This window comes from Zootermopsis nevadensis, unplaced genomic scaffold, assembly GCF_977971745.1.
Source record: "Zootermopsis nevadensis isolate Lab colony 2312 unplaced genomic scaffold, Znev_1.0 Znev_ptg000022l, whole genome shotgun sequence".
Classification (NCBI taxonomy): Eukaryota; Metazoa; Arthropoda; class Insecta; order Blattodea; family Termopsidae; genus Zootermopsis; species Zootermopsis nevadensis.
In genome coordinates, this window is record NW_028259154.1 from 21,638,568 (window position 1) to 21,652,877 (window position 14,310).

Here is a 14,310-nt window from a genome sequence, read left to right on the forward strand (position 1 = left end):
GGGTAATTTATCGAGTCAACTTGATACCGCTAAGGACTTAAAATAAGCAATAAATTTTGCTGCTGAGCCCAAGATACATATCGAACGTGAATATAAAGACTCGTTGATTCCAGCTTTGACATGAGATAGGGTTAAGTGGTTCAGCACACGGTGGACAAAATACTCGACGTTCCCTGAATGTGAATGCAAGAAACACTTCAGATTCTTTGACAAGGGTCGTACAATGGGCCTCGATTAAAATCTATATTTTACCAATATTTATCAAAAGTAATCAACTCAATAACTTTCAATGTAAGACCAAATACTAAATTTGTTGGAATTCGTTTATTAAAAGCGGATCGATACCATTTCCTACTCCCTATTCCAAATAACGTCATTTTATGTGTTTCGTGCAAAGAACTCACTAAGTCTCGCTTTCTCCAGAATGGTATTTCACCTCCTATAAAAGCTTCTATTTTTATGCCTGTTGTGAGAGTTGAAGTATAAACAAACTCTTACCATTACTTGGTGCCAATCCTTTCAACGCCGAATAATGTCTTCCGCACCTTTACCCTTGAGTTGACGGTGATAGATGACAACCCTTGGGGAATAATGCTGATGACGTCGATGATAAATTGAGATTGTGTTAGAAGTGATATGGGGTATATCTAAACTTTGAAGGAACTCAATATGGAAAACGCCTAAAATTCCGAAAGTAATTCAAATAAATAAAAAGAACGTCCCAAAATAGTCAGGATTTAAGTTGCAGCTGTAGTTCATCACCCTTAATGATCTGAGGAGGCAGTTTGGTGAGATCTGTGTCTTAGTCCCTGCAATCGGGAGAAATTTTCTTTGCGGTAATTTCATCGTTAACTATTTAAAAATATATTTTTGATCGAAGTAAAGCAGAGACTATAAAACCAAACAAAAACCAAGACGCGAGTTTATTTAAGAGAGATTTATCATTTAACAACCCGGGGGGGGGGGGGGAGATATAATCACAAGAAGTGCGTCTGTAGTTAGCTTAGGTATTGGTAGAGAGATGTGTTGTGTACAGCCATTACTTTAAACAAAATTTTATAAAGAAATTAGTACATTTATATTGATATATAGATAAGCATGTAATATTGTAATTAAACAACAGGAGAGATGTCGACGTAGGTTTTCTGAGTTTCGTAGTCGTGCCGAATTGCAATCAGGCATCACCAACGTTTCGGAGGAACATACTGCCTCCATCTTCTGCCCTGTACGTTCGACTAACTTCGACATCTTCACCACTGTCAAACCCCCAACTCCAAACAATTGGTATGTATGTCAACTAAAAAGCGTTCTAAGTTTCTACATCAGGCTGTAAGAGAAGAATTGAATGTAAAAACAGCTGTTCACTACCAACCATATTGGTTACATCAATTACAATTGGAGAAATTGATGCAAAGAAGATTTTTGTCAGTGTCAGAGAAAAACTAGATAAGGGAGAACTGTAAATGATAAAAGGACGCAATGATTACAAATCTTGTGGCCGGAATAGCCTAATAAAACTTGGTCCTTACAGTTGATGACAACGACGACAGACTATCGAAGTGCCCGTGTGTGCCTTCCAATAGATTTGGAACCAGCTGGCGAATTGTTACGAAACTTGACATGATCATGCCACTTAGGAAATCCCGCTTTGATTTACACTGTAAAAATTTAAATATACCATATCAATCATTCTTCCCAGGGCTTCTAGTTGTATATATTGTACACTGTTTATTGGTTTGTTTAATGAATCTTTATAATGATGATTTATTCCAGCTTTTTAGGAAGGCTTACATTTTTTACAAAAGCTGACCGAAATACTTCGCCGCTAAAGGGTAGAAATATAGCACGGACTTCAAGTTGCTGGAAATTGATCATGAAGTCTGACCCTCTAAGTAAGCGTATGTTATCCGAGTTAATGTCAACTCAGCTGCTGGTTCAGACTGCCTTTGGAAATCGATTAGCTATTCCCATTTCTCATCCAGTGCCATGAGAACCACTCGTAAGGTTGTGGTTCGGGATGCTTTTCTGCAGTTCCTACGCGAGTTTGGACCTCAGTGTTCATGGGAAGTCCTGAAACTGAGAGCTAATTAAATATCAAACCCGTGTTTTTAATTGAATTAAAACCTAATAAAAAGTCCAGGAGTTTAAAGTTCCTGCATTTAACAGAGTTCTAATTATTATAATTGGAATTCGTGTTAAAGATAGCTATCCGAAACAGATTTTTCGAGAAATCAGCTTACGGTAACTTAAAATGAAAATAATTTATTCACAAACACCAACAGAACTTTCCTTAACTCACCTCATTTTTACCCACTACTGTGCAACAAGGGAAATCAAATACGCAACATAAATATTCTAAACCGAGTTTAAACTTACACATAACGGACTTAGCGTTCACGTTAACCGTCTTTTGCTGGCTAACAATTTGAAACATGGCTAATAAAAAGTATCCTGTCTTACTTTAGTGGTACTCCATACACTGATACAGAGCCAACACGACACTGATGAAGGCATAAGTTTTATGTGTTTTGTGTATGTTACAAATAAGCCAATATCAATCATTATTTAACCCAAGTCACACTAAAACCAGAAAGATGTATAGGCCTATGATGATCTATGCGTTTAGCTGTGAAGATGCCATTAATGGTCTTCTAGGTTAAAATACTGTATTGAATTGTAGATGGGTGTCAACGTTTCGGAGGGACATATTGCCTTCATCTTCAGAAGCCGAAAACAGTACGTTCCTTGGAAACGTTGCTGTCCACCTGCAAGTTCATACAGCATCGCAAAATAGAAGGCAGCGATGGTGGTGGCGGTGGTAATGATAGTAGTAGTAGTAGTAGTAGTAGTAGTAGTAACAGCAGCTGCAGGGGTCACATGCCCTTTGGGTGAGACGCTGTTTCATGAACATCAAATAGAGGTAAAGCACAGTTCTGTTTATGAGCAGGGACAAGCCAATATTTACGAATACTTCGTATGCATCACCTCCGAGACGTCGCATGAAGTCTGAAATATTCCGTTAGAATATTACACACGCAGTGACACACGGCCCCAGGTCACAGATGACGACTGTGCAGTTCGCAGCGACATGGCAGGCTCTTCGGCTCCTCCATTTGATTAGTTTATTTCTTACTGCTCACGTTTTCTGTTCGTATCATTTCCTATTTCCGTCCTCTTATTATTTCCGCTCTTTCTACAAACTTTATGTTCTATCAGCTACTTCCGTTTCGTCTTCTTGTTTGACGGCATCAGCAGACGACTCTAATAAACCAGCGCTTTACATTTCCATTAATCTATTTCTCAGAAGATAAATAAAGCTCAATTTTTACTTCATTTAAATTAGAAATTATTCTGGAGAGGTTGAAAGCAGGAATAGACTAAAAATCTTAACATAGATCCCAACACAAAATTTAATCAGAATCACTTCAGAATTTCGAGAAGACAAAATGTGAGCATGTGGTGGGCTATACTGCTTAAAATTATTGCTTTATTTGGAAGCAAGTTTCTTGAGAAGCTTGCGAAGAGACACAATATGATTACCTCAGAAGCACATCTTTATTTATTTTTTACTATTTGATATTTAGTTAATACGTCCATATTTGTGAATCTATTTTGTACATTATTTTCTTAATTATTTTTGTTTATATTCCACAGATACGCGCTGTTTCGAACAGTAATTAAGAAGGAATGTGAGGTAGAGGCAAAACGTAATGCAAAACGCAGACAATATTTTCTTTTTCTGATTGCTGAATTATAGAGAAGAGATGAAGGGAGATGTTGAACGTTTGTTCTCAAGTATCGATTCTCTGCGTCACCCGCTCACTGATGGCCGATGCACACGCGTTACTTCAACCCACAACTCATATTTGGCTTGTAACCACAATGAAAGTAGTTATGCAGACAATGCAAGACACCGCCTGTCCACAATCTTGTTCTAATCTATTCATCTGACAGTGTATCCAAATCGAGCTTATCTTTTAGAAGAGAACAATGGTTATTGACATAAGAACAAGAAATGCACAAATACAATTTCTCAGTTCGCTTCTGAGAATATATCTATCTCCAAGAGACAGGCTTTCGTTGTGAATAAATGATACGAAATCTATAAGAATCTAGCTGGTAACAAATATTAAGAAAAAATCTTAAATTAAAAACTTCTATGCTTCTATAGGGAAAGAAAACGTATAAAAAACCTACAGTATATGGGGTATCCGATCTATATTCTTAACCTGATAAAGGGTTCACAGGTCTTACAGGATAAACGAAAATGAGTTTTCTTTTAATCATTCATAAGCTTGTTACGTGTCGCGCCCCATGGAAGCTGAGAAATGTTTCTAGAGCACCATGTTCAGAACCATTACAGATCTACAATCTTCTATCCAGTGGATACCGAAGACTCTTCCCCAGGAATAGGGGCTGCAGCGTGAAGCCTTATTTAAAGTCGAGGTGCATAATGCATGAAGCTTTATGGACCTCAGCATACCACGATACTGTTGTGCCGAAGGACAATAGCAAAAATACCGCTGCCTAGAACCAAGAAAGGACGGGAGGTTTCCCGTGTCTAACGAGGCGTTATTTCCCGCTGCTCGTTGCCGTCCAGGGCTCTATCAGTTACGGTTCTCGTATCGCTCATGTCACATGCGAATGAACAGACACAAATCATTCTTTTTTACTTGTAAAATTCGGATTTTCTGCCTCACTTACCTTCATTCTCTGTCTTCATGCAGCCACGTGTCTCCCGGCTCTAATTTCCCCAGTTTCCAGTCTCCTGTTTCACCAAGCGGCTTGTTTCGAGTGTTCCGTCAACAGACGTGACGTGTCGCTTGGTGTATTTATATCGCGACATCTTGAAGGTACTCGCAATTTTTCGGACTGCAAGAGGAAAGGCGAAAAAATGTTAAAAGTATTCAGCGTGTTTCAGATCAAATTGAGAATTAAACCAACTAGATAACGACTAAGTCATTTCACGCAGCAAAGCCTTTCTTAAGAATCTAGTAGTCGCTCAGCTAATCAATACATTCACGTATTTTATAAAAACGAGTTTACTACCGTAACCATAAGACCCCACTAATAGAACCAGGCAACACGGAGTTTTCCTCCGGGGCTTCCCCGGTTTCTCCGTGGCATCCCAACAATTACTCCATTCACACACAGAAGAAGGCAATGGCAAACCACTTCTGGATCATCTGCCAAGAACGTATATGAACAGGTCCCAGTCCGAGAAAAGGATGGAAGGATCCTGTTCATATGGACCTGTCGTCAGACAGAACACCACAAATACAAATCCTATATAATACACCTTGATCTCAGTTTCCGTCATTCTGGTTTTCGGGGTCAATGTCACACCGTTTCCCATCGCCCCAAATTTATTCTTTACCGTTCAGATGCTTCGGAAAAGAAATATTAAGCTGAAGTGGTATTCGTTTCCCGTTTGAGAGCTTTCGGTTTCGAACCTCGGTCTAAACACCAAGTTGACAATTATTATTACACTGCGGCTGTTTGTTATTTTATTTGGCCTGTCTAGAGATTTTAAGATATTACTTTAATGCAAGGCACATTTATGTCCTTCCACTCCCTTAATCCATCATCCATAATTACAGTGCCATTTACCTTCCGAACTACGCAGTTAAATGGCTTTATGATGCAGAAACTCGTAGCGCCAATATGCAAATACTCTTCGACGCCTAACAATTTTTGTGACAGGAGGAGAAAGAACTCAGGCGGAAAAGATAAAAATTATTTGAAAGAGATTTCGTGTAGAGCTAACTTGAAGGAGAAAGTAAATCGAAAGAAATTGAAGACTTGAGACTTTTCCCTCCGTTCATGATAGTCTTCAATAGAAAGAGACTAGTGAAAGAAGGACAGAATAATCATCCATACCTACATTTTTTGAAGCAGATATATGCATTGCAGTGCCTAAGTAGAAATGGAAGAAAGAACGTAGAGAAATACATTCATAACAAACTTTTCCAGAAGCACATGAAAATAAATATTTTCCTTTACGTCATTTGAATCTGCTTACTCAAATGTACACGTGTAACTTAGGCTTTCGGGAGCGCTGCAGTTGCCTTCTTCATGGCGAAAGTCTGTGGAGGGGGTGAATATCTATGAGGAACACGAAGAAGCCGTAAGAAGATTTGATGCTGGAAGATGAGTGAGAGGTAAATGATGTGATTGTACGATAACAGCGGTTGCTATCCGATGGGTAACGACCCTTAGTCATACACATTCAAGCAGTATTTTTTTTAAAGAAACGTTTTAATATTAACCTCCCTTGTATTTCTTGGTATCCAAAAAGTTTTCTTAAAGTTTTCCGGCTAAAAAGTAGGCAGACAGTCATTTATTAAACTGCTTTAACTTACGGTAACTAAGAAAGCAGAAACAAGAGCTTGTTTACCGTCCCTGTAATTTTTCTCAAAAGGCGTATTGACGCCCGACGTGCGGTCTGTATGCAGGGGCTGCTATTAAAGCCAGCCGCCCAGTAGAACAAGATGTCTCTCGTCAAATTGCAGAGGAGCAAAAGCACAGAGCAGGTTAGCTTAGTTGCTGGGAGGAGGGAGGGAAGAATCAGATTGAAATTGGGATTTGTGAATGAAAATTTGTTTCCTAAGCCATTCTAGACGAATATTGGGGAAACTACCCTAACACCTTATCCTACTTAGGGGTCGTCTGGATAGGCACTTCGGTTGGCGTTACCTACATCCACGGCCATAAAAGATCACAGTGAAAAGTCGAGATGGTTTACATATTAGAATATAGAAAATATATCTGAGGCATGAAGTTCTCCCCGGGCTGAAATCATCTGTGGTCTTCTGGACTGTGACACCGTAGGTCTGTCTGAACGTGGCCACCAATAGAAACTGTTGGTCTCATAAGTGAAAGATATAATTTCAGTTTTGTGAGTGTTAAGTTCCAACAATAAAAATTTTTATAATTAAAAGTGTGTCACATATTTGTGTTCATTAAAATTCAATTTCTTGCTTATTTGACTTGCTGTGCGGATGGGCTGGTATTTTAAAGCTACCACCGTCAACAGGAAGACATTTAAGGCGAAACCACAGCCTAAGGAATAACTCCTTAGCGCAAGTGGGAACAATTCAACAAATCAATTTATCTCCACTGTTGCATGGGGTAGGCCTATAACTGTAGAATACCGAAGAATTAATATAATTCTCCTTTTTATGAAGCGAAAAAATGCTTCGTTATGGCCACAGCGGACGCGAGGGTAACAGTCCGTGGTAATAGCAATGCAGGAGAGGGGGTTCAGACGGGATAATGTATGGTCTATGGTTCATATCCCTCCAGACTCAAGGGAAATGTTTAAAATATGGGGTGATGGAAGAACCTCATTCGTTTTAATAGCACAGGCTCCACGGCTCTTAGTTCAACCCTCCGCCCCCAAACCCTATCTCTTCATGCTTCTCCCTTTATACCGGATCTGGCCCCTAATCCTGTGAGCTGGCTCCAAGATTTCGACAAACTGAGCACAATCGCTTCATCTGCGTTTCTGCGGCTTATGCTTTACTGAAGCTATGGGCGAGGTGAGAAATGAATATGCAAGTTTGGCCGGGAAAATTCAACAGAAGAAACGCTTGTGAGAAATCATCGTAGAAGGAGGTAATATTAAAGTATGAAGACGGTTGTCTTCTGGGTTTTTGCACCGTGTAGTCTGGTACAAGATCCTTACTGTCTCTAACATTAGGGCGATGGAGGCAGCAAGTACCTCCGAAACGTTGGTAAATTTCTACTAGACTACACAGCGTTACAATCCAGAATATAACCATCTTTATATTCATCGCCTTGGGAACCTAAAAGCCTGCTTAATATTATCGGGATTATAGGCCTATATTCATAACTTTCACCAGAATACAGGACAAAACCATAATATACAGGTGGCATCCTTCGAAAATACGACAAAGGTCATTTACAGTACCTGGGAACAATAGTAAAATGAAAATTTCATTCACAATAACAATAAGAGCAGATTCAACTCAGCCTGAAGTAAGGGTCTAGGAAGAGATTGGAGGATAATATTAAAATCGGCCTTAAAGAAATAATGTAAAAGGTTGTGGTCTCAATTCTTAGGATAGGACAACGGTTTCGCGTTCCACGAAAGTCGGGGAATTTCTTGCCAAGATATGAAACTATTAACTTATGAAGTATTGCTCTCCACGGAATTATCTTTACTGTCATTTCGGCAGTTAGCAAAAATGTTTGACAGCCTGGGCCGTACATAACCAGCCTCTCTTCGAGAATAATGAAACTCTGAAGTCGCCGCAGTCATTAAATAGCCTAGAAACGACACAAACGCCCTTTTGTGATGTGTAAATATGAGCTTCTTCACAGCGGTCGGGCTATTCGCCTGGGTAATTTTGCTAGCTACCGAGACGGGAAGAGCCCGGGGATCAATTATCAGAGGTGCACCAGCCCCACTTCCTGCTGGCACATCATTACCACCTACAAAACCCAGTGGTTACTCCAAAACGATGGTGAGCAAGCAGTCATTACAGATGACACACTGCCTCATGTAGCCTGACGAAGCATATTACACACTGTCCGACCGCAGTTGCAACAATTTGTGTCGCTCAATTTATCTTCAGATCAAATTTCGCGTAAAATTTAAACACTAAAATGTATTCTGGCTTGTCTAGGGGATAATTTCGTATTACCGATGTTACGGAAATACTTGAGGAGCCACTTCGAACGCCTATAGTAAAAATGAAGACGTCCAGTCTTATATTTGGCCACAGAGAGTAAGGAATTGCAACATTTTAAACATTGGCATGGCGGGTTCAAATACTACAGAGGACTTAAATTATGTATATTTTCATCTGTGCTGCTTTTTCCTACATAGACCTATACGTAGGGACCTTTGCGAGAAACCGGTCCTAGATCCGAGAAATGTTATTAAAATGCCCGAAACATTAACGTATTAACAGATTCCGAAATAAAACAGCCAAGAAAACAAAAGACAAATTACGAATTAAGAGAGCTAATAGTTGAGGACTGGAAATTGATGAAGTAGTTCATGCAAAACTGGTATATACAAATGTCGAAACTTCAGATTTTTCCACCAGAAAATTCGTTAGGTTACATACAAAAATGAAATGGTTGCTGTGATACATTGTACATAATTTACAATTCCAATTCAGTTATCGAAACTGTAAGAGTGTGATATCACAATCAGAAAGGTTGTTATTTTGAGGTAATTGGTTGTATATTTGTAGTCCTCAATTGTTGGTGTGTCATCAAAGCGTGGTTATGGTTTTAAATCAGCGTGTTTTTAACACTAATACGATTATGTTTCACATCTAAATATTGCGTTTTCCAGTACCAGTTTTATGGATAGCAACTTGAATATGTATTGCAGCAAGCCAATAATGTATTTATTTGTATTATGTAGCCAATAAAAATAAATAAAAACCTTCACCGGCTTATTTACAAAGGGTCATACATCACATTTCCTTCGATTGAGTAACAAGGAAGCATCTCAGCATTCAGTGAAATATTCATGAATACAAGAATAAGATTCATGGTAAAACGCAGTCTTGAAAGCAAATACTCTTTATAATATATAAAACACAAATAGCATAACACTGCAGGTAAATTTATATTTGCACTTAGAACGATAAAAGCTTACGTATGCTTATAGTTTATAACAAAAGGGCGACATTATCTTCTGGAAGAAATTAATATTCTGCCAGGGAAATAGATATTTTAACAAAACAGATTCTATCCTATTCCCTTCATGCTTATCGTTAACTGCAATTATAATTATGCATCTGCTTCCTCAGATTTTTGTATATAATCTTTATGAATAACATTAAAATAGTTTGTGACATTATAGGCTATAGACCTACGACAATAGACTACATATATAACTGACTCATTCCAAGCAAAACGTGGGTTTCCCTTTCAACACGTTTCCATAAGTTTCCCCTAGGATTTCCGTGATATGTACTATAATCCTTACAGAAAGGGAACTAATTTATATTAAAGACAGGATCAATTCAGCATGTCAAAGTGAAGTACCATAATACTGTTCAAACGAATGGCTTTAATTTCACAGAAGTAATCCCCGTACATTATAATGCTACTGTAAATGTAATTATTACCCGACAATCATAGTAAGCCGAGAAGAACTACCACAACGCGATTCAACAAAGGCTCAACCTTAATATTATTCAGTGTATCGACAACACAGCGAAGGGATGAAAACAGAATTTCACCACTTCACCCCACATATGCATGTTCTGTTTGAGTTTCAAGTTGTCAGCAATTTTTCCATTTGTTACGAGAATATGTAAACACAAGGGAAAACTTCTGGCCCGTTTTGAACCGTAATTAAAACACATCAGTATTTACCCTACGTAAATATTAATAGTCATGTGTATGGGAGGAGAATAGGAAGAGATACTGGAGCCCTCTTGTCAGAAGCATCAGAATTAAACAGGTCAAGACCAAAGAATAATTAAATAGTTCATTCTTTAACCAGAACTAATCATCTTGCACTAGAGACCAAAGATTCAATCGCGGTAATAACACAGCAGTCTATCAACGGATATTATAAGGCAGCCCGATTTACTCCCACAACCTGTTTCCTTAAGATTCATATTAAGATACCATTTTTATTAGTCTCCCCTTTACTTCTCACTTCCATTCATGTCTCACCTCCAACATAGAAAAATAAAAACTGATGAAAATTATTATAGCCACTTTCGAGGAAATCTATACATTGTTTCATCTTCCATGTAGAGAAATCTCAAAATTTAATTCTTATGGTCTATACGATATGTGTCTAATTAAAAAACTTATAAACATCAAATACAGTACGAAAAAATGTAGGTAAACCATTCGGAAAACAAAGACAGTAAAGATTTGACATTCTGTTGCAATTTGTTTAAATCTTGTCAGTCTAATCACAATAAAATTCCTATTAAATATTAAAATGTTCGATTTACATTAGATCATCTAATGTAAATCGAACATTTTGATAGAGAACATCATTTAATATATTTTAATATTTAAATGTTAATTATAATAATATTTTAATATTTAATAGGAATTTTATTGTGATTAGACTGACAAGATTTAAACAAATGTATATTTATCACAATATGACGCAACTTTATCATCTCATTCTGTTGCAAATTAACAGATTATTTGAAAACGAAAGAGATAGTTTAAACACACGACAAGACGTTTAATGAGACTAAGGATCTAAAAGAACGAAATAATTTAATAAGTTCAGGAACATGGTCCTATAAAGCTGTGTCTAATTCTTCACAGCCCGCAACCTTATTTGGCGAGTAATTCTCATGCAATGTCTGAGCGATGACATCATAGCAAACAGTCCTTTTCGATTTGACCTCTTTTCTGCAGCTTGTACTATTTGAAGCTAAGTAACTTACAAAAGGTTCTCTGAACGGTGGTTATTGAAATTCCTAGGTCTAGTGCTGACTCTTGTAACTGATTTGTTTGTTCACTGAACGAGAGCTCCTCTGGTGTCGCCGACCTGTTATTCACTGGTTCGTGACCGAGACAGTTACGTTTGCAGATGCAAGCTTTATTAACATGGCTATCGTACTAGTGGCTGACTCCTTCAAAGGCGGGTCCTCTCTGGTTGTTATTTGAAATCGGCTCGCGGTTCAGAGAAGGGGATACAAATCGATTAGGTGGAGGACACAAAGCAGGCGAAGGGAATACTCCTTAGAGATCGATACTGAAAGTAGGTGAAGAGATGCTCCACTTACGCTCATGAACGTAAAGTCTGAATCAATGTTACATGTTTGTTATTATTTTCTCTGGGAAGGATTATTGTCAGACCTGCTCCAATTTCGTATTAATATTTTCAAAGACTGTCTTTTCTAGTCAGTTTTAGTAGTGAAAAACAAATTTCTGAAGTGTTACTTTCCAATCTATTTAGTTATGTTACCCATCCTTCTTTACAATATGTTGTCTAATTTATCAGATAAATACTTAGAATCTTAATTTTAATTTTGTATAAATTAATATATTCCTTTCTTATAAATTTAATTTTCGCTGAATGAATTACACTGACAGTTTTGTTCTTTCAAGTCAGTTTTCACCTCTATATAAAAGTCCTGAAACTGTTTTATAAAATTTCAATTTTGTTTCTTCTTTTTCTTGATTTAATGTTCTACTTCTCTAAAAAAAATCAAATACGAATACGTATCTTTTATTTTCTTTACTCTCAGAATTTTCAGGAAATATTAATTAAATCATTAGCTCATTTTAGTTTTATAGCCTACATACAGACACAAAACAAAGAGTTCTAACTCCACATATTTTCAATGCAACACTGCTATGGAATTATCTGAAGCAGAAGCTGGCATGTCATACATGAAAATCAGAATTAATATTCAAAAGCTGATGCAAATGCAAACTGTATCATAATTCGAAACGAAAGCTCCAGTCACTGTCTTTCCCGTCAGGACACCGTACGTCCACCCACTACTGCTTCTGTCATTTCGCATGAGTAAATAAGAAGAGTGCACGAGAAATCTGCCGAATCATCAACACGCGTGGCATTCGAAAAATTCAGTGTACTCTTTCATCTGGAAATTACGCTTTATCAGTCAACGTCTGTTAACAATTTTTGGATATCACTAACTAATTCCATTCTGCTGAAAACAGTTGCCACATTAATTCCGTAATCTGAAACAACTGTTTTAAAGTGCAGATGGCGAATATTTCCACCGTCTGTCAATAAATTTGTATCACGAGTTACATACAAGAAGCGGTACCAGGGGCCCTTATTGCAATTTTATTTTCTATCCAGTCATTCAGATAAAACTTATAAATCATAAAAATATTTACATTCGAGAAACCAATAAATCTTAAAATGCAAAACAACTCAAAAATGTTATTAATTCGGACTTCGTTAACACCTAAACGTTAACACAGCGTTATAAGGTACCATAATTATACTCCATTCAGATTATAATACCAAATTCAATTCATGAACTAATTCACTGGCACTCAGAGTGACTGGTCAGTTCGTCTCAACACGGTTTGAGTCATTTCCGAGCACCGAATATCTTATGGTAATAATTACAAGTCTAAAAATATATTTCTGAACATATGGTAGCACGAGAGGTGTCCGATATTACAAAAACTTAAATCGGAAGATTTCTGTCTTATGATTTGCCCTGATGACGGGGGCAGTAAGGGCCTCTGAAACCCACAAGACTTGGACTCACAGCCGTGAATACCTCAAATCAAACTTAAATCTGTTATCTATTTTTACAGAGAAAGCAAGCAGTAGGGAACCACATGCAGATGAAAGCCAGGGGATTATGTATGGCGTGGTATCTACTGTAGGATACGCGGAAAAAGGAATTGACCCCAAAGAGGACATGAATAATCATTATACGAAAACTACTAAATACTTCACCACGGAATTTTTTATGGTACAAAACGATTCGTATTTGTAATCCTTTATACAGCCTACTTTTGTAATAACTATTTACAGAGAAAAATGTTGCTAAAACAGACATATATAATGTACGAGTATAATGCCTGAATATATCTGACAAAACTAGACGAGTATTCATAACTAGAAAACCCATTGTATCGCCCGAGGGAGCAGTTAGAGCGCTGTATAACAATTTTAATCTAAAACAACGTTGTGTTTCTTTACCACATGCAATCATCCCGTGCACAATGACACAATGCGTTCCCCATTGTAATCTTGGTAGCATAAGATTAATTATTTTGTTACAATCACTGTTCTGAACTGCCACTGCTGTATATGATATTGTTGATAAAACAGAATTTTAATTTGTTTTAAAGAGTACAGTATAATATAGGTTTAAAAACCGAGTATGATTTTTATGTTTGTGGGTTTTTAACAAAAAACAGAACCAGGATAAATGTTTGTGTAATGAAATTAGTGCACAAGGAAAAATAAAGTTTGGTAAATTACGTACCATAGGCTTTACTGCGAAAACAGTTGAATATATCAGTTGGTTTGGTCTTCGAAGATGTCCATACTACAAGCATATACTCTTAAACTGCATAATTAGGAACTTGTAAATAGATATTCCTTTCCAAACATTGTGACCCTAATAGGATCTAGGAGGATGAGATGTGAAGGTGCACAGGATTCGTGAGAAAGTTAATAAATGCATGTAAAATCTTGTCGGAAGATCTGAAAGAAAGGACTCTTTGGAGATCGAGGTACGGATAGCAGGATAATATTAAATAGATCTTTGGGAGACAATGTTTGAGAAAGTGAGACGGACTAATCTCACAAATTGTAGGAAAAAATTATGACATTTCGTGAAC

The 14,310-nt window shown here is 37.3% G+C and overlaps 1 protein-coding gene across 4 annotated transcripts in view; it reads right to left on the minus strand.

The window, feature by feature from the left end:
• LOC110840498 (dipeptidase 1) overlaps positions 1-14,310 on the minus strand; it is a 254,454-nt gene that overhangs the window by 168,210 nt on the left and 71,934 nt on the right. For all 4 annotated transcript variants that reach the window (XM_087353977.1, XM_087353974.1, XM_087353975.1 and 1 more), the window contains one exon: positions 4,705-4,872. In XM_087353977.1, coding sequence (XP_087210103.1) covers positions 4,705-4,723 — 19 coding nt within the window. In that variant the 5' untranslated portion in view covers positions 4,724-4,872. The remainder of the gene's footprint in view (positions 1-4,704; positions 4,873-14,310) is intronic.